Source organism: Cynocephalus volans, chromosome 1 (genome assembly GCF_027409185.1).
Source record: "Cynocephalus volans isolate mCynVol1 chromosome 1, mCynVol1.pri, whole genome shotgun sequence".
Taxonomy (NCBI): domain Eukaryota; kingdom Metazoa; phylum Chordata; class Mammalia; order Dermoptera; family Cynocephalidae; genus Cynocephalus; species Cynocephalus volans.
Genome location: NC_084460.1, coordinates 61,320,303 through 61,346,811, shown reverse-complemented (window position 1 = coordinate 61,346,811; position 26,509 = coordinate 61,320,303). Strand labels below are relative to the sequence as shown.

The following is a 26,509-nucleotide window of genomic DNA, read 5'->3' as shown; positions in this document are numbered from 1 at the left end:
AAAAAAAAAAAGGGCTCTGTCACTCTGACCCTAACAATGTCCTCCCCCCCAATTAGGGAGCTGCATCTCTGTTGGCAAAAAGAAACAGAGGTGGCTTTTTCTGTAGGAAAAGCTGCCCCTGTTTCAGGGTCTGCATTTAGAAATGTGTGGGTTAGACCCCTGTGCATGAAACCCCCAGTCAGTCTCCAGGATCGGGAGGCACAGCCCGGGAGAGGCCAAAGGAGACAGCACGCCCCATTACAACGCCAGCCTGCGGGCAGCTTTTCCTCATGGAGGGCAAAGCAAGGCAGAACTTGCAAAGCTGGTCCTTTCTGATGGCTCCTCTGCACCCCAACTCCCCATCCTGGGCAGCAGGGGTGTTTTTATAATACTTACTACATTATTTCAGTTACTTATGTAATGAATAATTGCAGATGATACAGAAATATATTAAGAAAATGTTAAAATCACTCATTTGAGCTTATGGGTTTTCACTGACCTTTTCAACTTTTCTGTAAGTTTGAAAATTTTTATAATAAAGTGTTGGAAAAAAATCTGTAATCTCACCATCCTTAGACATCCATTCCCATCCTGTGTGGTGTTTTTTCTGAGCATGTAAATTTTTTACAAAATTGTGACCACAGCGTGCAGTGGTCACCACACAGACTGGCACCAGCATTTCTCCACATCTTCAGGCCTTGTAGGCGTCCCTGCTGTGTGCTACAGGGAGTCTGCCATGTGTGCATTTCCCTGTCTCCTGGGATAGTTAACAGCACAGCAAGTGTCCTCCCGTGGTGGCTTTGCCACATCTCAGCCCTTCCCTCTCTGAGGTAAACACCTTCCTGAAGGTGTAGTTACCACATGAGCCCCTCACCAAGCCACAGCATCCTGCGCCCACCCCTGGCTCTGGGCTTCCCAGATGCCCTGAGCCAGGTTTGTAGTCTTGTCTCTGGTCAGAGTCCTGGGCTTCCAGAAGGGAGGGTCAGGAGTGGGTAGATGGGGACATGAGCTTGGGTCAAACCAACATTCAGGCAGAGGAGGGAAAATGCAGCCACTGGTGTGACCCAGGAGGGGCGAGGGGCAGGTGCCCAAGGGCAGCAATACCCTGTTAACAGCACAGGTGCCAGCTCTGGCCTTGGGTCAGTGGCCTCTCCAAGCCCAGTTTCCATATCATTCATAATGTGTGAGTGGCATGAGAGTCAACTGAGTCAGGATCGTGGGCGTTGGCTTGCCCAGTGCCCACGGGAAGGTGACAGGAGGAAAGGAGGACGGCACTGGCTCCTGAGGACAGAAGGGCCACCTCCCATATCCCAGCCTCCAAGCAGGATCCCAGCCCCCGGCTGCTCAGCCATCACCTGCTTGCCCTCATCCTCCTTTCCAGAGGAGCTCAGAGCTCATCCGCTGCACCAGGCAGGATTTTCCCAGAGGCTCTTTGTGTGTTTTAAGTGGAGTGGGACTCCTGGGCCAGTACTAAATTGTCTTGCAAGAATTCACTGTTCAAACTTTAGAGCTGGCCACTCCGTGACAGCAGTCTCCAGACCCAAGAAGAAAACCGCCTTTTTGGCCACAAAGATCTTACATGATTGTGGGGCACACTAAACCAGTACCAATGAAAATGTCAGAGCTGCTTAAGGTCACAGAAAGCATTAAACCAAGCGTAATTAAGTGCCGGAATGTGTGACCCAGGCAGTAAATCCTGGGGCTGTCAGTAGAAGCTGCAGTCCGTGCAGACGGGAATTATTATTTCACAGCAAGGAAGTTCTTTGAAGTCCCATGATTTATCTTTCAAATCGTGTGAATTTTGCTCTCTGGTCCATTACACATCCGAGCTTGTTTTCCTATAAGATGATCAACACCCTCCTTGATCTGGCCCTGCCTGCGCCTCCTCGACTGGCCTCTCGAGTCATGCAAGGCTGCACCCCCCATCCTCCCTGCCCCCCACCACCACCCCTTTTGGAAGTGGTGCCCATGGCCCCAGGGGTTGACCCTCCGCCACTCACCACCTCCCTGTCCTTGTGGGTGGGTCACATGCCACCCAGCCCACCCAGCCCAGAGCCCTTGGAAACATTAATGAATAGCTGTACCCCACCTCTGAACCTGGGGTGACCCCTCTGTGAAAGGGGAGAATTGCTGCTCCCAGCTGTGCCTGGTACACAGGAAGCCTGAGTAACCATGGCCAGCCTTGTGGCCGAGGCCACTGTTGTGAAGGGCCTGGGGCATTGCCACTTCATGTCCTTTGTTGAGCATTAGTGCTGTAGGTTGGGGACTTCTGAGCTCCTGGGCCCCAGGCCACTGACTTCCCCCTCCTGTCTCTAAGTCCTCCCTCTTGACCATAGTCATTCCCATGGTGTATTTGGCCCCAGAACCCGCTGGCTGGCAGTCACTCCACTTGGTTCCCAGGTGACCTCAGTGAGCTTCCCGCCTGCACAAACCATGGCCAGCTTCACTGTTGGAGTGAGTGTGTCACCGAACAGAGGGCCCAAGGCACAGGGATCTCCCCTTCCCCGTGCTCCTGGACACTCCTGCAGCTTAGCCAAGGTTAGCCACCCCTCTGGCAGAGTCTGGGAACTGGGTTCTCTCCAGTGCCCCTGCCATTGTGGCATGGAGAGCTGTGTCGCAGTCTCTCCTCACCTCTGTGGCCCTGGGTGATGTGGGCTGTCCTACTGTCCTAGCATTACCAGGGGTCTGCGCTAGCTGGAGCACGTAGACCTGCCTTCCGAGAACTCCCAGACCCTGGGAGTGAGGGGAGGGGACACAGGCCCAAGATGGCATGTGGTGGCCTCCTCATCACTCTCGGTGACAAGTGTGTGCCCTGTTCAGGGGTAAGTACAGTAAGCCCTGGGCCTGTCCCAGTGCACAGCATGTAGTAGGTTCACAGACCTGCCCTGGAGGTGTGCCAGGCGCACGGTTTAGTGCTGTGCCACAGAAGTCATCAGCCAAGCCTCAGAACAGGATCCCTGGCCCCTGCATCTGGTTGGCAGCAGTGAAGGGGAGCCCCTGCGGGTGGGGCTGGCCCTGTGTGCACCCCTAAGGCCCTCCTGGATGGTGAAGCCAACCACCAGCCAGATGCTCGGGCTTGGCAGGGCTTGTGGACCCTTCCCAGAGAGGCTACAGAGCAGCCAGGCTGATTAATGCTCTGTTAGTTAACAAACCGCAGGACAGCTTGACTGACATGGAAACCGGCCCCCCTCCCCATCCCCAAAGGAGGACGTTCTCCTTCACTGAAACCCACAGGGGGTCCTCCACCCCTTCTCCCATTCTTGCTCCCTGCAGCTGCGTTAGCAGGTAGGAGGGGAGGAGAAAGGGGAGACAAAGCACGAAGAAAGACACCTGGAGTGTGCTGGGCACTGGAGATGGAAGGGGGTGGCAGGCAGCGGGAGCAGAGGTAGGGAGCGGCTGGGGGCTTTGGGGGTCAGGCTCTTGGCTTGGCAAGAAGACCAGATCACCTGGAAGGCTGGCCAGGGCCTCTCAGGCTGCTGTGGAGGGCCTCAGTTTTGACATCCTTCCCTTCTTTAGACTATCCTCTTTATCATGAGGTGTTTGGGACATACAAAAGAACTTGCATAATGTAGTTAAGAAATAAATCATAACACTAGACACCTGTATCCTCTCTGCCTGTCTTAAGAACAAGGACGTGATCAGGGCCCTGGAAGCCACTGTGCACAGCTCTCGTGCCGTCCCCTGCCTCTCCCGCCCCACACACCAAGCAAGCTTCTGGCAAGCTTCTGGCTTGAATTTTCATGTATGTCATCTCATCATTTTTTTTTTCTTATAATTTCACTATATATGCATTTCACTGAATAGTATTTTCTTGGATTTTGTTTACTTTTGAGAACTTGATAAACATGATCATCACACTCTGTTAAGTCTGCTTGGTCCGCTTTTTCCCTGCAATGTCTTATTCATCAAGTTGACCTGTGGTATTGTGAGTAGCTGTGACTTGTCCAAGTTTATTGTCGAGAGTTTATTCCACTGGAAGCATCTACCACCACTGATACACACACAGCGCTGTGGCGGGCGTTTGGGGGAGTTTCCAGTAATGCTGCTCCAGACAGTCTTGTCCATGCTTCCTGGTGCACATGACAAGGTTTCTCTGGGACGTGTAGCTAGGAGAGGAATCACCGAGTCACAGGGTTAAGTGCACTTTCAGCTTTCCAGTGAAGACACGCCACATAGCTGTCCCCATTCCTGCCGCATCAGCAGCTGTGGCGAGAGTGAGCACACTGCAGCTGCGCCCATTCTTGCTGTTGCCCCACTCTTCCTTCTCACCACTCTGGTGAGATCCTACTCTGGCCTAACGTGCCATTGCCCCAGTGACAAATGCAGTGGGATATCTTTACAAATGCTTTTTGGTCGTTTTCCTTATTTTCTTTACTTTTGATTTTTTTTTTTTTTTAAGTTAACTTATACACATATTTAAGGACAAATAGTTCCAATCATCTTATGATGGAAACCAACAGATCTGCTTTTTCTTTCCAACCTTCCTAAAGAACAATTCACAGCAGTTCTCAATTTCTTTAGGTATTTACCTCCATATTCCTAAGTAATTTTTTTTTTTTTCAAGATGACCAGTAAGGGGATCTTAACCCTTGGCTTGGTGTTGTCAGCACCACACTCAGCTAGTGAGCAAACCGGCCATCCCTATATAGGATCCGAACCCATGGCTTTGGTGTTATCAGCACTGCACTCTCCCGAGTGATCCACGGGCCAGCCCTCTACATAATTTATAGTGCTGTTTCTTGATTTATTGGTGTGAACATTATCTGTTTCCTTTCTGGTGAAGATTAAGTATTCTCACATCCTCTCCTTACTCCACCCATCCCCCAAGTAGAGTTAAAGCTTACATTTTTATTAAATCAGTAATCATTGTTGACTCCAAAACCATTGTTTACTTCTGAGGCTAGTAGTATACTTCATTTCCTTTTTTATATAGCCTTTTGTTTTTCCTGGAATTAATGATTGCCTTGTCTTTTTCTTACTAGACTACTATTTTCCAAATGATTCCAAAATCTGCCACATATCTACCATTCATTTTTTCCCACTAAATGTTCAGTTGTGTCAGGTATTTCATCCACACCCCTTTTTTCCTGGAGCCCCTATTCCTCTGCTCCTGAGAGGCCCAGCAGGATATACTGCTGACGTCCTAGATCTCCCCGTGGTTGGAGCTCTGGCTTCTGGTTCCCAAGTGGGTTTTGTTGTTGTTGCTTTTTGGTTTGGGTTTTTTTTTTTTACTAAATGAGATATATACTCCAGTATCTTCCTACAGCAGGATTCACAGAAGATAAATTTCCTAAGTCCTTGCATGTCTCAAAATGTCTCTGCTCTCCCCACACTTGGTAGATAGTTTGTTTGGATATGAGATCTGTATTTTGAAGACACTGCACCATTGATTTCTAACATATGGCATCTCTCTAGAGAAGCATCCTCTTTATATATTCTGTTTTTTCTGTCCAGATGCTTCAAGAGTCCTCTTGTAGTCCTGGGTCCAGTCCCCACATTCATTTGCTGGGCACTTGGTAAGCCATTTCAGTCTAAATGATTTCTACTTGTTTCTCTCATCATCTCTCTTCTGTGTCCTCCCTTCCCTCTTTCTGGAAGGCTTGTTTGCTGGTGCTTAGAAGACCTGGGTAATCAGATCCTGCTGGAGAGTGATAGGCAGAAAGCCTCTGCTTTGTGATGTCAGTGTAGGGAGGACTTTGCTCTGGGTCAGAGACCCTCCAGTTTTCTGTAGGGGATGTGGGGGCCAGGGATTAGATTAGCCCAGTGGCAGGTTTCTGGGCACTTGAGGGCAGGGCCAGGGACCACCTTTGAGTGTGCAGACTGTTCCTCATATCTCTGAGTTGTGAGCCGCCCCCTTAGCACCTCCAGAGAATACACATCAGGTCTGATTGTGGATAGGGAGCTGCCTGGATGTGAGAGTAGGTCTTCTGCACCACACCACACCCGCCCCTGCACACTTCTAATTGACACCCCCACTCCACTTTTTGATGATAAACCAGAGCATTAACAGCAGATGTGTCTGGCTATGCGTGTAATGGACAAAAGAAAGCAGAGACAGGGAAACGGGATGTGGGATAGACAGGGCTGGGGGCATCTGGGCAGAGGATGTCTGGGCACAGGCCTGTGGCCAGAGGTGCCTGCTGTGTTCACGATGGCAGAGCGAGCAAGGGGGATGAAGCAATGGGAGTGGGGGCCATGGAAGAGCTCTGAGCCCCAGATACATGAACAGATGTGTCTGGCTCCCAAGGAGGCCAACCAGCTGTGGGTGTGTGTGCCAGGCAGGGGTTCCCACGCCAACCAGGCAGGAGCATGTGGAAGTGGACAGTGGCTTGGGGCTGGTCACCCTGTCTGTGGCTCAGTTGTTGCCTTTGCAGGAAGGGGCAGGAACACCCACGTTTAGCTGCTGGCCCTGCAGTCAGGCTCCAGAGTCTGTGTGACCCTTTGTGTCCACCACAAGCCATGTCTGGGGGACAGGATCATGGCCCAGGGCATGGCGATGCCTGAGCAGAGAAAGCGCAGCAGAGCTGATCCTAACACCCACCCGGGCACCAAGCTGCCCTGGGCAAGCCCTGCTGCTGTCTGGGCCAGGCCAGCAGCCAGGGACACAGCTGGGAGTGAGGCCGCCCTGCTCAGCACCGTGTGGTGCACAGGGAGCTGTGGGGGTCAGCACGAGCCCCAGGGACTCGGGCTGTGGTCAGCTCCCAGGCTCCCCCAGAGAGGAAGCATTGTGCTGAGAGTCTGCCTGTCTGTGTATGACTCATTTTACCATTTTGTTATGAAATACAGCTCACCAGGATCAATGTGGTACATACCTGCTCTCCTGGTGACGGTCCCTAGCAGCTGTCCACAAGCTGTGAGGCCTTGGTCCCAGAAGGGTTGCTTGGGATAAGGGTGCAGAAAGGGCAGGCAAGGCGGTCAGGGCCACGTCGAGGGTGCTGCATTTGCGGCCTGGCTCAGTTGCGCCGGGCCATGTAGATGGAGGGTGCCCTGTGGATACGGATGCCTCTCCCCTCTCCATTGCCCTGGTTTGATGCCAGCTGAGCTTCCTGTGCAAAGAATGCCTCAGCAGAGAAGAGACGCCTGGGGGCGAAGGGGAGGGGCACCTGGGGCTCACAGCAGGGAGCCCAAGTCTGCCAGGCCCCTGGCTGGCACATGAAGGAGGGAATGCTGCCTCTGATGTTTCTGAGGGACCCAGACTTAGATGGTTTTCAAAATTAGTGGTCTGTCTTGAGCAGCTCGCCTCCCAGTTTTTTTAAGAAACCAGAGTAAATTGTTCATGGGTTCTTTGTTTAAGTAATTCACACACGTAAAGAAAAAAGTCAAGCCATTTGAGTGGCTGTACCCTGAAAACCAAGCCCTCTTCTCCCCTACTGTCACTGGCCACCTAGCCCCACCTGCCTGCCTCATCTGCACAGGGGTCTCGCCAGCCCTCGTGCCCGCCTATCACCAGAGGCCAATATTGTAGCAGGTGGTGGCCCAGCTTTGGATGCAGGCTCTTCAGGTGGCTGCCCTTTCAGAGGCCCCCTGCCCAACAGTCCATAGAGTAGGACTGTGGCCACTGAACGGGGGGGCGGGGTACCAAGTCTGCCCTGCCTTGGGCCTCCTGCACTGAGTTAGTGGCTATGAAGCAGAAAAGCCAGGGTAGGGGGAAGGAAGGGCATGTGTGCCCCAGCCCCACCCCTAGCAAGAGACCAGGAGATGAGGCTGTGTGCTGGGCCCTCCCGGCAGGCTCTCCTGCCCTCTGGTGTCCTGGCCTTGCCAAGGGCCCAGTATAGTGCTGGCCGGGCCTAAGTGAGGCTTAGAGAGGTGGGTGTCTGCAACCAGTGCAGGGCACCCACCCAAGCAGGGTCTCTGGTGAGAGGTTTTCCCAGCCAGTTCAAGCGTATCAGATGCTGCCTGCTGGGAGTGGGGAGCCCTGCCCCAGCTCCCTGCTTCCAGGCACACATGAGCACTCTTGCTCTTTTTGCCCTGACTGACGTAGACAAATGTGGAGCTCAGGAGCAGGGCCCTGGGGGAAGGCAGCTGTGGGGAGCGGCAGGCAGCCCCGAGAGGAGGGGTGACCTCAGACACAACCCGCAGAGGAACACAGACCACAGACCCACCTGTGACCACAGCCCATACCACCCACAAAATGCTCTCTCCATCACGTGGCCTAGGAGGAGCTAGTGTGGGAGGAGAGAGCAGGCGGCTCCTGGGGCACCTTGGCCAAGACTCAGCCTCCAGGGCCTCCCCACCCTGTCCTCTGGTGCCACCCCTTTCTTTTAGGGCAGCTGGAGCCATTAGGAGGTGGTGGTAGGCAGTGCCCAGCCTGGCACCTGCTCCCAGGGGGCAGCTAGGTTTGCTGGAGCACTTGGGGCATGCACACATGGAGGCAAGTGGACATGTGATGAGGACGTGTCCTCAGTGTCCAGGGAGGCTGTAACCAGGCCCTTTACAGACCAATGTCAGGAAAGAGTGCTGGAGGCAGTGGGGACATCCCTGGGAGGATCAGTAACCACTGGTTGGTCTTGTGACAGTCCATGGCAGGGCCAGAGGGGCTCGTGGCAGCATCGTGGACCCACTTGCCGGTCTGGCAGCACACGCTATCCCACTTCACCCCAGCAGCTTTGGGCGAGGGCATTGGCCCCATAGCTAGTGCACACCAGAGCTGGGCTGGAGCCAGGCTGGATGCCATCCGTCTCAGGGCAGCCCCAGCATGGGCCTTCCTCAAGAAGGGCAGCTCTCAAAGGGCCCTTAGAAGCTGGACAGACCCCAGACCACCACGTGTGTCCCTTCAAGCCCCAGCCCTCCCCATCCTCTTCTCCCTCTCCTCCTCCAGGAAATGCTGGAAGGGCTAAGGAGGTTGAAGGAGACCCCAGGGATGCAGCCAGCAGGCCTCAGGGTGAAGGAAGGTGGCCGAGTGGCAGAGGAGACTTCCCGGCCAGTGGGGGTGCTGGTGCTGGTGCTTCCTGGACAGGGCCTGCCCCTCTATGCACTGTGTGTCCTGGCCCTCGGAGGTTACCTCTGGGGCTGCATTGAAGTCCACGTGGACTTGGCTCACAGGGACGCCGGCTGGGGCTGGGTGGATGAGTCTCTGTTGGTTGACACATCACATTCAGGTTCTCTGTGTCCAGGAGAAACCACCCACACTGGTCTGTTTCCATATAGGTGGTCAGGGCCCCACAGGATGGGGAGGAGGCCCAAGCAGCCCTCAGCCTCCCTGGGCACAGGTTGGCTAAGAAGGGCAGCGGATGACCTCTCTCCTGAGCAGTTGGGGTCGTGTGAGCCCTAGGGTAGGGTGGATGCTTGCTCCCAACACCCCAGGCCCTTCCTTCTGGCCCTTGTTTGTTTGCTGTTAGTTCTACAGGTGTTTGTGAAGCACCTGCTACCTGCCACCTGCCAGGTGCTAAGGACACAGGTGTCTTAACTCCAGGGGCCATCGTGGGCCTAGTCCTGGTGGGCACCTGACAGCGAGGTCCCCAGATGGCTTCCAAGGGATTCAGGCCACCTGGAGGCGCAGCAGGAGCAGGGTGCGTTGGTCCCGGGCACAGGCCAGATGGGCCTTGTCCACATCCAGTCCCTGAGGGCTGCAGCTGCCCTCTGACCTCCAGAGAGGACGAGACAAGCAGACCTCCCATCCCCACAACTCAGGCACCCCTTGGAGGGCCCTTGGCCTGGGGTGCCCTCTGCCCAGGTCCTCTCCCTCCCCACTGTCTGCTGGGAGACCCTTGAGGGCAGGGCCTGGGTCTGCCAGCTGGTGGGGGGCCATAGGCAGCACCGCACAGATGTCAGCTGCCCTGTCTCCTCCTTGACAAACCCTGCACAGCGTAGGGCTGGCCTGGCTGTCTGCCCCGAAGCCATCGGCTGGCTACCCCTCCTTCAGGACTTCTGTCCCTGGGGTCTTCTGGACATGCCCTCATAGGCTGGGGTGGCTGCAGTGGTATACACCACCTTGCTAGGACTCCTTACCCCCAAGAGATGTGTGGTCAGTTCAGGACAATGCCACAGACAGAGGCTTTGTGCCCCCCTGGCTTTCCCATGGGGCACTGTGAGGGTGACAGATGATTGCATGCTCTCATGGAGACTTGACAAGGCAGGGAACAGTGTAGGCATGCTTCTATGTCACCGTCTGGGAGTGCTGGGCATGGGGGAGGTCCTCCCAGACCTGCCAAGAAAGGTGTGAAGGGCCCAGTGGGCTCCTGCCACCCACACCTGAGGACATTCTAGGCTGCCTGCCCCAGGCCCTGGTCCTCCTTGTCCTAGGGCTCATCTGCCCGGCCCAGAGGAGCCAGCCCTGGAGGAGTGTTCTCCAAGAATAACTCTGCTGACCCCCCGGGGTTGGCATACACACAACACCCATGTGCACACACACCCAGGGCCCATTGCTGGCATATCTGACAGGCGGCCCATGGTCCGTGTCACGTTTTGCCATATGTTGCTCACCTGTCCACATGCCTGGAGGGGACATGGATCATCCTGAATGCTTGCTGCTTAGGGGCAGGGAGAAGAGAGCCTTCCTTCAGTCATTTCACCCTTATGTACAGCACAGGACATTAGCCTCAGAGGATGGCCAACTTTGTGGAGTCGGAACAATTCTGGGAGTTGATAAAAACTACAAATTATGGCTTCCCCTGGGGTCCTGGGCTGGATGGTCTGCTGGCACCCCTCCACCACCAGACCTAAGCCAGACCCTGGTGTGGGCAGGACCCTGTTGCCTGGGATTGTGGCGGCTCTCACGGCTCCCCCCTCCCCCTGCCCCTGCTGAGCGGCTCCTGGACAGCACAGCCTGTGCTGCCGACAGCTTTCGCAGGTCCAGGCAGCTAAGGCTTTGGGGCCACCCTGGGTAGGAAGTGTTTGGCAGCTCCGCCCCCAGCAGGGGAAAATCAGGACGTCCTTCCTGAGGAGCCAATGGACAGAAGAGAACCCAGGCCAGGCACCACAGGGCACTGTGGTGGTCACACTTGGTGTGCCCTTGGCAGGTTCCTTCCCATCTCTGGTTCCAGGTTTTCTCCTTCAGAAATGGCTGTTTTGAGAACTAAACATGATGGTGGGCATCAGAAGTGAAGTCACTTGTCCAGGGTCCCAGAGCAGAGACCTGTGCCGTGGGGACCCCCTCTCTTCACGCCCCCTAATGGCCCCAGCCTCACCTCCTCTCTCTGGTCTCATTGCAGGAAGTTCTACTACATCACCCTGCTGCGAGACCCCGTGTCCCGCTACCTGAGCGAGTGGCGGCATGTGCAGCGGGGGGCCACGTGGAAGACGTCGCTGCACATGTGCGATGGGCGCACGCCCACGCCCGAGGAGCTGCCACCCTGCTACGAGGGCACGGACTGGTCGGGCTGCACACTGCAGGAGTTCATGGACTGCCCGTACAACCTGGCCAACAATCGGCAGGTGCGCATGCTGGCCGACCTGAGCCTGGTGGGCTGCTACAACCTGTCCTTCATCCCCGAGGCCAAGCGGGCCCAGCTGTTGCTGGAGAGCGCCAAGAAGAACCTGCGGGGCATGGCCTTCTTCGGCCTGACCGAGTTCCAGCGCAAGACGCAGTACCTGTTCGAGCGGACGTTCAACCTCAAGTTCATCCGGCCCTTCATGCAGTACAACAGCACGCGGGCAGGCGGCGTGGAGGTGGACGAGGACACCATCCAGCGCATCGAGGAGCTCAACGACCTCGACATGCAGCTCTACGACTACGCCAAGGACCTCTTCCAGCAGCGCTACCAGTACAAGCGGCAGCTGGAGCGCAGGGAGCAGCGCCTCAAGAGCCGCGAGGAGCGCCTGCTGCACCGCGCCAAGGAGGCGCTGCCGCGGGAGGACGCAGAGGAGCCGGGCCGCGTGCCCACCGAGGACTACATGAGCCACATCATCGAGAAGTGGTAGTGACAGCAGCCGCATACGGGCCTCTCAGGGCTGGGTGAGATAAGACAGACACCAACACACAAGCAGGCTGCCCGAGACTGTTGTGGGAGGAGAGTCCCAAATCTGCTCCACGGAAGCAAACAGAGTGGGGAGGTGGTGGGGCCGGGCGCCGGTGGCTCCTGCTCTTTCTCCCAGGCCAGGGGTCAGAGGAAAGCCTACTTGAAGGATGTCCTGGGCATGGTGGGGCCTCTGGGCAGGTGACCTCCCTGCTCCCCTGGCCCCCATGTCACTGTCACAGCAGCCCAAGGTTTGAAGAAGAGACAAACGGTGGAGAGTGGACCTGCTGGGCCAGGAGCACCTCACACCAGCTATGCACACACCCGCAGCCCCTCTGTCCAGGCCAGCAGGAGTTAGAGACCAGCTCTAAGCCCCTTCCCCAGCTCCAGCCCCTCAACCCTGGTGAACCTAGTGCCCCTGGGCCTGGGAGGCCCCCTCTCCTGAGAACTCAAGCAGCCCTTGGAGGCGTCCTCAGGACTGGAGCTCCGGGCTCACCATCTGTAGCTGCTTTGAGATCAGGTCCCACCATATCTGAGGCAGAGAAGACTCAAATCCAGCCCCTGGGAAGCTCCCTCCCCTCTCTGGCCCACAGCCAAAACCCACGGTGCATCCAGCTTCACGCTCTGAGTCAGGAGACCAAAGCAGACCCCCTGGGACCCCCACCCCATGGCCGGGAGGAGAGGGCCCCAACCGTACTGTTCGCCTTCCTAGGGCAGAGTGCATCCCAGGAGTGGAAAAGCTGTGGCCAAGGCTGCTACCACCTGTTCCAGAGCCCTTCCCCCACCTGGCCTTTGGGGTGACCACCCAGGCAGACCAGGCTCGGACTGGAAGGGGCGGGGACCCAGAACTACCCCTGTCCCATTCTCTCTGATTCTCTGGGATTTGTTAGCAGGCTGCCCCCAGTCCAAGCCCCATCACTGGCACATTTATCAAGGGCTCATATACCACTGCTCCCACCACCCCATGTTTAAAGTACGATCATGCTTCCAGGGGCTGGAACATGGACCACAGCTGCTGCCCATGAGCCAGGCCCTGGGGTGGCTCACAGGTGGTTCTGGGTGGCCAGGAAGGGGATGTAGGCTTCCAGGTTCTCAGCTAGGGCTGGAAGAAACAGCTCTAGGTGGCCTCCTGCTACCCAGATACTCAGCCCCTCCCCCCAAAGTCTGGTCAGCCCTGTCCCCAGCAGACCCACAGGCTGGCCAGTGGCCCCATTAAAAGCCATGATGCATATTTGTTGTAAGCTCTTGCCCTGTGCCTACACCGAAGGTCACAGACACCCTGGCCTCTAGAGAGAGTAACTGCATGTGCCCAGGGGCTGCAGGCTGACTCGGAAGTAGGGCAGCGGGCTTTGCAGGCCCCCGGCGAGGGGCTGGCAAGGGCACCAGCTTCATGGGGCAGAGCCAGCCAGGAGCCTCATCCCTGCCCCAGGCTTCACTCAGCCACCCCAGCTGTCCCACATGGAGTGAGGGGAAGGTCACCAGACACATAGGAGTGAGAGACCTCCCATAGCACAGGGAAAATAGGCGTGCCATCAGCAAGGTTCCTACGCAGGAGGGAGCAGCTCTCACTCTACTTGTCTGGCATGAGCACACCCCAGGCTTTCTACACTGGCCAGTTTGCGTTAGGATCCAAAGGCAGGGTGGTCGGCAGGCCAGCGTGGGCACCGTACCAGCCCAGCCCAGCCCACCTCCTGGGTGGTACATCACACTGAGGAGGCAGTGCTGAGGTGACTTCGTGGCGTGGCTCTTTCAAAGGGAGATCAAGGTCAATGTGGGGGGAATCTGCTCTGACGCTTGTCATTTGGGGTGGGTTTGTTTCTGGGAGGAGGGTGGGATGTGTCAGGGGAGCCCTGGGGTCTTGCACAAGCCACGTGGGGTGCCATAGCCTTGCCATGGGCTTCCTGTGTGCGCAGGCCCAAGCGCAGGATCTGTTTTGTACATATTGGAATATGTTTTAACTTATGTCCCGCCATCCTGTTTCACATGGAAGCACAGGTCTCCTCATGGTCTCTTTGCTGCATTCGGAAAGCAGTCCCAACCCAGCCAGTGCCAGGCCAAGGTGCCCAGAGACAGTGGCAGCTGGGAGTGACCACCCCTTGAGTGTCCAGCCCGGCACTTCCCATTCAGGCCACCCGCTTTGGGGTGAGGTGAAAGTCCCTTGTGCCTGCAGCACTGCTAGGATACTGTGGGCCAGAGCTCCAGGACCGGGTGGCCCCACTTGTCTCTAGGACTCTGTCCACCCAGAGACTGAGAGGACAGAAGCCAACACCCAGCGAGCTTACAGGTCGGTTTCCAGGCACCCCCAATAGACCTGCAAACGTCCCCTCCTGGAGGGTAAAGCCAGGGACGGCAGAGTTGTCTGAGCAACGAGTCTGTGAAATTTTTGGCAACTGGAACTGCTTCACTTGAACCCAGGAGCATTTAAAGCTTTATTTATTTATAGCTTCTTATTAAAAAACTGTTGAGAAGAAATCTTGGGTCATTCATACAAAAAAAATGAGTTGATGATGGAAAAGCAAGTCATAATCATCCAATTGTTTCTGTCTAGGTCGAGAATGAATGTTAGCAGATGAAATAAACCCTGAAAAGGATCCACTGTGTGCTGTGGTCTCTCGTAGCACAGACGTCCACCAGCACGGCTGCCACCTGCCCACCGTGCATCCCCGAGTGAGCACAGGAGTGTGCCGGGAGCGGGCTGCTGCCGTGGGCAACCAGGGCAGGCAGCGGCAAGAGCAGCAGTGTTGAGTCAGTGCTGTACAAGTCAGCAAGGCGGCTTTGTCCCCACGAACAGTTAACAGTTTCTCAACTACAGTTGAAAGTAGGCTGGGGAAGTGACCTCTTTTCCTTCAACTTTAACTTTGAAAGATTTCAGATCACTGAGAGGGTGAAAGAATAGTTTGTGGACACTTTAAGCTCTCAACCTGGAATTACATGGAGGCAATATTGTGACACTTTTTTGGTCCTGTGCACACATTTCTATCTCTGTCTCTTTTCACACGCATGCACACACATGCTTTCCTGAAACGTGAAAATAGGTGTGGTCATCAGAACACTTTATGCCTACATACTTCCACACGTGTCTCCTGAGAACGACATTCTGCCACAAAACTCAGCTCGTTAACATCCCCCAAATTTAATATTATTGCAACAATATTATCTAATATATTGTCCATAGCCAGATTTTCCAGTTGTCCCAATGACATCTTGAGAACATTTTTGTTTTTTGTTTGTTTTTAAAAGATGACCAGTAAGGGGATCTTAACCCTTGACTTGGTGTTGTCAGCACCACACTCTCCCAAGTGAGCTAAACAGCCATCACAATATGGGATCCGAACCCACGGCCTTGGTGTTATTGGCACCACACTCTCCCGAGTGAGCCACGGGCCGGACCTTGAGAACATTTTGTAAGCCCAGCACTGCACGGTGCTTTGGTGTGCCTCTCCCATCTCCCATAATGGAGGAGAGTCCCACCACCCCTGGTTTTTCCCGTGCTTCTTAAGTATTGACATTTTTAGCGAACATAGGCCAGTTGTCTCCTAAAAGGTCTGTACATATCTCTTTCCTCAGGATCAGATTCAGTTAAGCATCTTGAACACGAAGGCCACATAGGTGACATGGTTCTCTTGGCCATTATCACTGATGACCTTCAGTTCTCTGTTCTGCCTCCTCCCTCCAGCTGCCTGCAGGGAGAGAGCAGGAGGCAAAGGGTAGCTGCCCCTGAGAACCCCGACCTCAGACTCCAGATGGAGACATCTGGGCTTGACCACGTGCATCTGTGGAAGGGAAGAGCAGAGACAAGAGTCCAAGAGGAACCGCAGTGTGAAGTGACCTGTGCCATCCGCTTGGCTTTGGCCCTTCCTGAACATTTCACATTTATTTGGGGTGTGGACCTGCCCTCAGCCTGGCTCCTCGGGGAACCCATGAAGGAAGCGTCATCTGCTTTTTGGTAGCTTCGTTCATCTCTGTAGCACCGGTGTCATGATCAGGCAAAGGTGAAATCAGTCCTGAAGGTCTCCCCTAAAAATGGGGGTTTTCATCTTCCTAATTCTGTTTACAGTTGAGGACCACTTTAATGTCTACCTGAGCCGAAGACCCCTGCCCAGCCCGTGCCCCCTTCCTGCAGGCTGCTGGGGAGGTTCCCCTGTGAGGGTCGGGCCCACCCCCCTCATCCCACATGGTCCCCCCGTCCCCTCCCATACTGCTGGGGAAGACACATCTGACCTCACTCCTAAGTGTTCTGGTTTTGGACAAAGGCACCCCCTCCTCCACCACCACCCGTCATGGCCAGCTGCCACTCTAACCCACCCGACCCATTCCTGCCATCCACCCTTCACACCCAACATTTGTCACCAGCTGTTGCCCATCCTTGGTGGGCCTGCTCCCCACTGCTTCCCCTCAGTCCTCGCCCCAGAGCCATCGAGCCAGTACTGTCCTCACCCCATGTTCAGCTGGGGGCACTTCTGCACACAGGTGCCACCTCTCTCCCTCAGGGAAGCTGGGTCTCAACTCCCCATGCCTGGCATGGATTCACCAAGGCCTAGCTTGGGGTCCCTGGTCCCCTTCACAGCAGCACAGAGAGGAGCCTGTCCTCTGGCTAACTGTGCAAGGATGGAGCCCCAATTCCCCACCAGGAGTGTGCACTTGGTCTCAGGGACCTTCAAGGCTGGGAGGCCTCTGGGAGGACACTGGGTACGTTGATGACATTGGGACACCTTTTCCCAGGAGGGCTTCCCCCCTGCTGGGAAGGAGACCCCTTCTATGGGGGGCCTAGTCTCAGCACCCCTCAACATGCTGCAGCAGCAGAGAGACCGTTCAGGAGTAGCTTTGTTGTCAGATGGGTTGGATTCCAACTGCACCACTGCCCTGCTGTCGGCCCTGGTGCCTCCAGTGCCTTCTCTGTACAATGGGAAGGCTGCCATTAAGGATCCAGCTGCTTCTGGTGGGGAAGGAGCCAGTCCGGGCAGGGCCTTCACCTGGCCCCACTGCATCTCCAACCCTGATCACAGACAAGCCACCTGGAGGGCGTGTTAAAAGCTCAGAGCCCTGGCCCTACCCACAAACAACCAAATCAGACCCACGGCCTTGGCCACTGTAGGGCAAAACCACGTGGGTCCCGCCTTGCCTATGGGTGCACCTAAGGACCTGTCCTCTTTCCCCAAAGGGCCATGACAATTTTCCATCCATCCCTTCTCAGTCCCAGGAGTTTGGAGGGTCACTCATCCTGCCTTCTCTTCTCCAAATGAGACAAAAAAAACCCTGGCCTACTGGCTGCCAGGCTCCCACCTGGTTCCAGTTTTCTATCTGCCCGGCTGTCCCCAGCTCGGCCCACCCAGCCTGTGGCCTTCTCAGCTTCAGCTGGGATCTGGGCTCCTGAAGCAGACCCAGAGATGTCCATGGGCATGGGGCTCTGGAACCTGGCATCTTCCCCTCATCTGTGCTCTGAGAGTTTCCAGCACCCCCCACCCCGCTGCGGCTCCTCTCCACAACCTGTGATGGGACGTCCTTGGTGGCCCCGTCCTCCTGCCCCACTCCATGACTCGCCGGAACCGTGTGATTTCTGTGAGAGGAAGCCTGGGGACTTTGGAAAACATTGTTTCTTCCTCAATCGAAAAGCCAAGCATTCAAGACACGGCCTCTCCAAGACTCCAGAGAGTCGGCTCGGCTGGGAGCCTTGTGGCCCAGGCTCAGCAATGCGTCTTTGTTCCTGATGGTGCCCGCCCCTCCCCACAAGCCAGGTTCCAGCCTGAGGAGCTCCAGGCAATATCGTTTGTGAGGAGCTGAACAACATCACTCAGTGCTGTCACAGGATCCTCCCCGGGGAGTGGCCGTGGTGTGGCAAAGCCTCCCACACAGAAAGAGCTCTAAGGGGACATGGCTCTGGTGAGAAGTTCTTCCCGGGGAATCGAGCTCCGAGCCTAACAAAGGCCTGCCTGTGTAGCTTACACATTATTATGTAGGAAGCAGTCGAAAGCGCCGTCTGAACTTGTGCCTCCAGAGTATGCTTAGAGCCGCTGCACGGGCGGCAGCCTGAAGTCTCTGCCCATTCTCAGCTGGCACCCCATGTAGAAAGTGCTTTTCCACTTCAAAGGGTTTGAAACTTGGGCATCGCAGCAGAGCCTGCCAGGTGTCCCTTGATAGTTGTTCTCCTTCCTTCCTTAGTACTAGACACTCCATGGATCAGTGGGAACACAGCCAGCCAGAATCAAAACTACACTTCCCAGCCCCCCTTACAGTGAGTCGTGGCTTCACCACCACCCCCGGCCAACAAGGTGCAAGAGGAAATGTCACTTATAGCTTCAGGAGACAATCTTGAAAGAGTAGCATCAGGCCCTTCCTCCCTTTCTCCTACCTAATGCCTAGGATGAAGATGTGATGGCTGGAGCTCACGCAGCCACCTTGAGCCTTAAAGTAGAAGCCATGCATGGAGGATGATAGAGCAACAAATGGGTCCCTGATGACTGTGAAACTCCTACCAGCTTTGGGCAACTTTAAGACTTTACCCATGTGAAGGAGAAATAAGTATGTATCTTCTTTAAGCCACTCTTGCTTGCAGTTTCTATCACTCTCAACTAACCCTAATTCTAATACTGGTGGCATACATGGCCCAGCCACCAAAGATCAAATTGCTGCAGAAAAAACACAGCTGAAAGCTGCAGCCCAAGTAACACCACCTCCATTCCACCAACTGCTCGCGAAGTGCTGCGCAATGACTGCCCACCGGCTGTGCCTGGCTCCGTTTGTACAGAAGGGTAAAAGTCATAGAGTGGGAAGGGAGCTTTTTCCTTTTGTACCTTTGAATTTTTAAACATGTGAATGAAGTACCCATTCAAAACATAAATGGCTGAAAATAAAAACAAAAGCAAAGTGGAAGATAAATGCCAAATTCATGACAGTGATTTTCTCAAAGTGGCACCACAGGAATAGGGTGGGACTCAGGCTGGAGGAATAAGGGAACATCAGTGATATCTGTAACATTTTACGTATTTTAATTAGAAAATAAGATAGATAAATAAAAAAACAACAATAGTCACTCTGGATGATAGGCATACTTACATATTTACATAAACAAATATTATATAACAATAATATATAAACAATATAAAAATAATTAATAAGTAAATAAACAATAAAAGTACATGTTCTGCTTTATACTCTTCTATATGGTTTTACATGTCTCAAAATAAAATCAAAGTTTTAAAACGCCTGCCTCTGAGGCACATGCAGAATCTAAGAATGAAACTCAGGCTTCAGGCTCCTGAAACAGGAAGAGACATCAGCACTGTCAGCAGAGTTCAAGAACTCCAGGACATGGATGGGAGAAAAGGCTGTTGTTCAGCTTATTTATCCATTCAGCTATTGAAGGACAGCTTGGTTGCTTCTAGGGTTTGGCCATTATGGATAAAGCTGATATGAACAGCATTTTGTCAAATGCTTTCTCAGCATCTATTGATATAACCATGTGATTTTTCATTTTTAGCCTGTTGATATGATGGATTACATTAACTAATTTTTGAATGTTGAATTAGCCTGGCACACCTGGGATAAATCCCTACTTGGTTCTAGTGTATAATTATTTTTATGCATTTTTGGATTTGATTTGCTAATATTTTGTTGAGGACTTTTGCATGAGCGGTATTGGTCAGTAGTTTTCTTCTCTAGTAACGTCTTTGTCTGGTTTTGGTAGTAGGATAATGCTGGCCTCATAGAATGAGTTAGGAGGTATTCCCTCTACTTCTATCCTCTGAAAGAGATTGTAGAGAATTGGTATCATTTCTTCCTTAAATGTTTGGTAGAATTCACCAGGGCCTCCTGGAGCAACAGTCCTGGTCAACTCTCCCTTGAAGAATCAAGCAAAAGCTGTTTATCTTCTCCCTGGAAATTGCAAAGGCACAGACACATTTACCCACAAAATATGCTACAACCTTGGGTTCCCTATTGCCAGGAAGCCACATGAGCTTCAAGTGAGGATACCTGCTCTACAGTATGTCACTTCCACTAGGACTAGAGAGAGCAGCCCCTCCAGGCAGTGGGACAACCTGCTAACTAAGGGGCGGCAGAAAATAAACCGGGAGTGATAAGTCCTCAGAACTGGGGTGGCTCATGGACACCTTAGGACAGGTGTCCCTGGCCAGCTGTTATGAACTGAATTGTGTCCCCCCAAATTCATACATTAAAGACCTAACCCTCAGTATTTTAGAATGTAATTCTATTTTGGGCCGACCCCGTGGCTCACTCGGGAGAGTGCGGCTGGGAGCGCTGCTGGCCCTCCCGCCGCGGGTTCGGATCCCATATAGGGATGGCCGGTGTGCTCGCTGGCTGAGCGTGGTGCGGGCGACACCAAGCCAAGGGTTGTGATCCCCTTACCGGTCACAAAAAAAAAAGGACAAAAAAAAAAAAAGAATGTAACTCTATTTAGAGACAGAGCATTTAAAGAGGCCATTAAGGTTTTGTGAGGTCATAAGGGTGGGGCCCTAATCCAATAGGACTAATGTCTTTATAAGATGAGAAAGAGACACCAGAGACGTGTGTGTGCAGAGGAAAGACTATGTGAAGACACAGCAAGAAAACAGCCAAGAAGAGAGGCCTCAGGAGAAACCAAACCTGCCCACACCTTGATCCTGGATTTTCAACCTCCGGAGCTTTGAGGAAATAAATTGTCGTTGAAGCCGCCCAGTTTGAGGTATTTGCTACAGCAGCCCCCTGCAGACTAACACAGTGTTCATGCAGCCTGGGTTCACTCTGGACTGCAAGGGTGGGGCTGGAGTGCAGGAGAGTTGGGGGTACGTAGGGGGCAGCCGCACCCATGCAGCTCTCTGCTCCACGCTCCTCTCAGCCAGGCCGTCCCTCACCCCTGGCCTGGCCGGTGGAGGGGACACTCCAGCTCTGTCAGCCCCAAATCAAGCTCCTTTCCACCGTACCCTGCCCACAACACCTGCTCATCTTCCAGACCTCTGGATCTAATTTGGGGACCACCACTTTGTTCCTGGTTTTAAAAGGTAGATTTACTTAGTAAGTTTCACCCAGAAGGAAATTGTAATCTCATTGTGGAAATGAAATCCAACCAGATGAGAAAAGCAAAGTCTGCTTATTCAGAGTTTGCTATAGCAAAGGAGTCAGCCTATGTCACTTTTGTTTTGACAGAGACTCAAAGGCAGGCAGAAGAGTGGGAAAGCTTTGTAGTGGAAAAAGGGAAGGCTACAGGGGTGCCCTGAGTGGAGGCAGTTTGGCCTGGGGAAGCTGCAGGTAGACTAACTAGGAGGCAGGCCCCCTGTGGGAGTGGTTAGAGGAGCATACCTGGCTTTCTCTGGTTGGTCCTAAATTGGAAGTGGGGACAAACATTTAAAAAATCTGTAAGTCATTAATTAAATCCTGGCCATTTAGGGCTGATTGTTACAGAGGTTATTGTTTAGCTTTCTGAACTGTTTGTTAGAGGTGGTGGTCTTTCTGAAGGTCTGGAGTACAGATAGCAGGCTGGCTCTCTGGTCTGGTTCCTGTAGAAGATGGGTTGGTTTTCTGGCCTGGTGGCTGCAGATTGCAGGTCAGAGTTCTATTTTTATGTGTGGTCTGACAATGTCCATTTGTATATTCAATCTCTTACAATGAAGGTTGCAATCAAGGCCTGAGAATTTTATATAAATGTCAAGACTGAAGTCCTAAAGTAATTGTATTGCATCTTATTTTCGCCAATAATTTTTCTACTAGATAACAGGAAAAAAGCTTACATTTGTTGAGCAATGGTTCTTGCTCAACCTCCTTGTTATATTGAGATTGTGTTAAAAATATATGGATAAACCAAATATGGCAAATGTTAAGTGTCGAATCTAGGTATTGGTGTACAGAGGCTAGTTGAACTATTTTTCAACTTCTATACACGTTAGAAAAATTTCAGAATAGGCAGTTGGGGGAAAAATGTTGGGCCTGCAGTTTGATTTAAACATAACACTGACCAGAGTTGCAGAATGTAAATCAACAGCTTGAATTGCAAACCCACAACTTTGTCTTTATTTATGTATGTACATATTTCTTTTTACAGAGCAGTGCCTAAGGGTTAGCGGTAGGCAAGTGTTATCTGCCCAAGCTAGACAGCCCTGCTGCATGCTCCAAGGGGACCACAGGTGATCAGCCCTTGCAGGAGCTGCTGCCCTGCTCCCCTACTTATATCCACACATGCCTGGGAAGCCATTCACCAGCACTTGGGCTGCCTGTTCCCAGGCCCTCTCTCTGCACACACGCGGCCTCCCTCCTGGGTAGAATTGCTGCATCTTGCTTTATCTCCACTTCATCTCTGGCACAGCTGCCCTGTCACACTTGAGAGTGATCAACTCATCTATAGCCATACCACCCTGAACTCACCTGACCTTGGAAGCTAAGCAGCGTTGGGCCTGGTTAGTACTTGGATGGGAGACCTCCTGGGATCACTGGGTACAAAATACCTTCTGCAAAAATACCTTTTGCAAAAATAAAAAGAGAGAGAGCGGTCAGCTGAACTCTTACTCCCTGAGCTTTTTGGCCATCAGCTCCGAGCTCAGGATAGCCACACAGAACCAAGTGCTAACAGGTGTCTTGATTTTTGTTCCTTTCTAAGTGAATTAATCATGTGTCTAGCTTCAAAGCACATCCAGGAGCCAGTCCCTTCTCAGCCCATCTTCATAGCCCTGGTCCCCTAGATCGCAATAGCCTCCTCCCTGGTCTTCAGCTTCCCTCTTGAACCCCCGAGTATCCTCCATTCAGCAGCCAGAGTGGCCCTGTTAAAAATGAGCCAGTTTATTTCTTTGCTCCAGATACATGTACCTCAGAGAAAAAGCCAAAATCTTAGCCATGGCCACAAGGCTGTGTGTCAGGGGTTGGTAAACTATAGCCCACGGACCAAACCTTCCTGGCCCACAGCCTGCTTTGTAAATACATCTGATTGGAACACAGGCACACACATTTGTTTACTATTATCTATGGCTTGTATGCCACCATGGCTCATCTGGGACCGCCCCCGATATGGCTGCAAAGATACAAAGTAGCCCCACGGAGAGGCCAACAGGCAGCACCATGCCAGCCATAGCAACGTCCCGCCTCAGAATGGGGTCCTCAGCCCAGCGGGCCCCAGATGACTGTGGCCCTGGCTGACATCTGACACACCAAGGGCAGCCCTTCCCAAGTGCCTGACCCCTAGACTCTATGGGCATAATGTAAGGTTTATGCCACTGCATTTTGCAGCAGAACAGCATGTAGTCTTGTTCTGCCACACAGATATTTGTATATAGACCAGGTGTCTTCAAAAAGTTCATGGAGAGTTTCATTTTACCTTTTCATTCCATTTTTCACTACCTTTTTGAAGTACCCTCATATATATATATATCTGTGTTTGTGTAACTATATGAATATGTATATAACACCTTATAGAAACGTATAAGCATGGACTTCGTTTTACTTTAATTCTTTTTCTTCTTTGCTTGGTTCCACACTTCCCCTTCCTCTCCCATCTACATCTTACCTCCCACACATTCTGTATCACTAACCTAATTTGTATTAATATATTCTCCATATTCTCTCTCCATACTCATATGTAATAATAATCAAGCATAGATATGCATACTGATACATAGGCACCCCTACACATGTGCATAGATAGAGGTTTTGGGTTAGTTTGCTTTACAAACTGGAACTCTGTTTCACACACTGTTCTGCATCTTGATTTTCTCACTCAGTCTTGGCCTGCAGAAATGCCTGCTACTGCTCAAGCCCTCACTCACTGGGTCTTTTTCATGGCTGCATAATCTTCCAACTTGCGGATGACTGTAATTTACTCACCCAGCCCTCGGAGATAAGCAGTCACTTTGTTACCAATTAGGGGCCTTTGGTAACATCCCCACACACACAGCCTTACCTACTGGTCTACCTACAGTTGCCCAGAGGGCCCAAGGATAGATGCATGCTAAATTTTCACAGATGCTGCCCAACTGTTTTACAAGTGCCCTGATGTCCAGCCCTGGGAAGACCTGAGCTTTTTCTTGCTGTGGACACAAGGCCTACAAGCTATGCAGGGTTGTCACTGGTTTCATGAGGAACAGCATGCTCTAGGCCCTCACAAATTCAACACAGCTCAGTGTGAAGCCTTCCACAAATGCATGTCCTGTTGTTTCTCCAACTTTTCTCAGTCACCTAAACTTCAGCAGCTGATCAACACTGCTTGGGTGTAAGTAAAAATAACTCCAGAATTCTTCTTTTGAGTTTTGCTTTCAGAGCAGAAATGCTGCCTATCAGTGGTCCCACAGGGCAAGGGCAGCTTGGGTGTCCACCCCTGCCCTTTCCTGCCTGATATCAGGCCCCTCTGGTGTCCTGCTTGTCCAGACGGAACTGCCAAACCTCACACACCTGTGGCCACCCCTCCCGAGGACAGATGTTAATTTTTTAATTTGGGAACTAGAGGTTCCCAAACTCTCAGTTCATGGAGTTCTTGTTGTCTCAGAAATTTTTCAGGACAGCTGTCAAAGGAAACACCTAGCAGGACCATTTACTAAACAGGTCCAAACCACTTAAGTATGTATAGTCATGGATGGATTGGTTCCAGGAACCCCTTTGGATACAAAATCCATGGATGCTCAAGTCCCTTATATAAATGGTGTAGTATTTGCATATAACCTATGCACATCCTCCCATATACTTTAAATCACTCTAGATTAATTATAATTCCTAATACAATGTAAATGTAATGTAAATAGTTGTTATACTATATATTTTTTATTTGTATTATTATCATTGCAACAAAGGACAAAATTACAATAAATTTAAAGCTCGCAATTGGTTTTATTGTGATTCTAGAATCAGACAACACCTCATTCCGTCACACAGAATAAGCATTCCAATGAGCTGAGCAAAAGAGGTGACTTCATAGACAGAAAAGGGGCTAAAGAAAGAAGAAACAACAAAAAGACTGATCATTTCAAAGTTACTTTCCTTGTGAGGTGGGGGAACAGGGAGACAGAACAATAGAAAAATAAGATAACTGAATATCAGGTTACTTCAGGCTATCTCTTTTGTGTAAGGATCAAAGCAAAGGGAACTTCATTATCATGCCCACGGAAGATTTAAAATGGCCCATTTGGGAAATTGGCTCTCTCTTCTGATTTCTCAAAATGTCTCAGACAACTTAGCTTGGTGACATGGAACTGTAGCAGGGGTGATTCCATTTTTATTTTTAGTCTGCTCTTTTGGGCATAGTGCAGGAACTTAGTCCAAAACAGTGGCCTCTTATAATTTTTAAAAGTTATATTGGTTCCCCACCCCCAATATTTTCTTTTTGTTGTTTTGTTTTTGGCTGTTGGCCAATATGGGATCTGAACCCTTGACCTTGGTGTTATAAGCATCACACTCTAACCAACTGAGCTAATCCACCAAGCCCCTTTCCAAATTTTCCATACGCAGTAGGTTAAATTGCAGATAGGACTGCCGGCTATACCAGTGTGTGCTAATAAACTGTTACTGGCCTCCAGGCCCTACTGCTGTCCGCTCTGAAACAAAAGACTCTTGCCAGGCAGGAAGTTTATCAGATGTCTGAGGAAACAGACTAGAACTGTCTCCCCATTTTAGGATTTTGGGGGGATTTATATGAGACAGAAGAACAAAAGGAGAGGTGTGTTGAGAAACAGAGCAGGGACAGGGTCAGTGACTATGGCAAAGCAGCATGTGTTAGTCTTCATCCTGTGAAGCCTGGAGTCAGCCCCCTGGCTCTGGCTCTGTCTCCTTCCCAGGACACCTGCAGCTTCAGAGGAGACTGTTTTGCAAGTCGCAGAGCCATGACCTTGCTTTATTACTCCTACCAGCAGCGGTGATTGTTCCTTGTTCAAGCAAAGTTCTTTGCTTAGCATTAAGCTCTAACGTGGCCGTCCTTATGCTAAGCTAGTGTTTGTGATGTTCTGTCAAAACCAGTAGTTGTCTGAGAAAGTGATACACATAGGCTGGAAGAGAAGTACCTTTATTTCATGCTTAAATACCTGCAGTAAGTTACTAACGGGATGTGGGGGCCTGGTGGGCGCTGCATCTTAAACCTCCCAATCAAATCGGACGCCCACCGTCGTCACCCGGCACACGGTGACTTCCACGTGGTACTAAACCCACCTTTGGGAGGTAGGCGGACATGGAAAGGACTGTAGCGTCACCCACGTGGGGACCGTAGGGGGCCAGCAGTCCCCACCGTGTCCAGCAGAGGGCTCTGTGTTCCCTTCGGAACACAACCCCGCCAGGCCCAGCCCGGGGGCGTCCGCGCGCCCGGCAGCTCCTCCCTCACCTGTCCTCTCTACCTGCCACCGGCCCCTCCCCTGGGACTGTCACCCAAACCCCCAAGGCCCGCAGGAATCAGAAAAGTGCAGGCTCGAGGCTGGAAGCAGAGGTGGGTCCTGTACGAGGCAGGAGCCTGGCTGTGGGGTCGCCCCTAGCAGAGGGCACAGGCGCCAGTGTCCATGCTCCAGGAAACCCATATTTGGATGTGACTGTCCCCGGACGATCACACGGCCATCGGTCTGTGGGCAGCAGCGCTTGGAGGATGCGGAGCTTGGGCGGGAAAGGGGCTCGGGCGGTGGGACGCGGCGGCGGACAGCGGGCAGCCGCGACCTGGTCCACGTGACACAGAAACCAGGACCGAACTC

The 26,509-nt window shown here is 52.5% G+C and overlaps 1 protein-coding gene across 1 annotated transcript in view; it reads left to right on the top strand.

Annotated features, from left to right (window-relative positions):
* HS6ST1 (heparan sulfate 6-O-sulfotransferase 1) overlaps positions 1-14,449 on the top strand; it is a 49,529-nt gene extending 35,080 nt beyond the window's left edge. The window contains exon 2 of the mRNA XM_063114678.1: positions 11,130-14,449. Within this exon, the coding sequence (XP_062970748.1) occupies positions 11,130-11,838 (709 nt within the window). The 3' untranslated portion in view covers positions 11,839-14,449. The remainder of the gene's footprint in view (positions 1-11,129) is intronic.
* Positions 14,450-26,509: the final 12,060 nt, after the last annotated feature.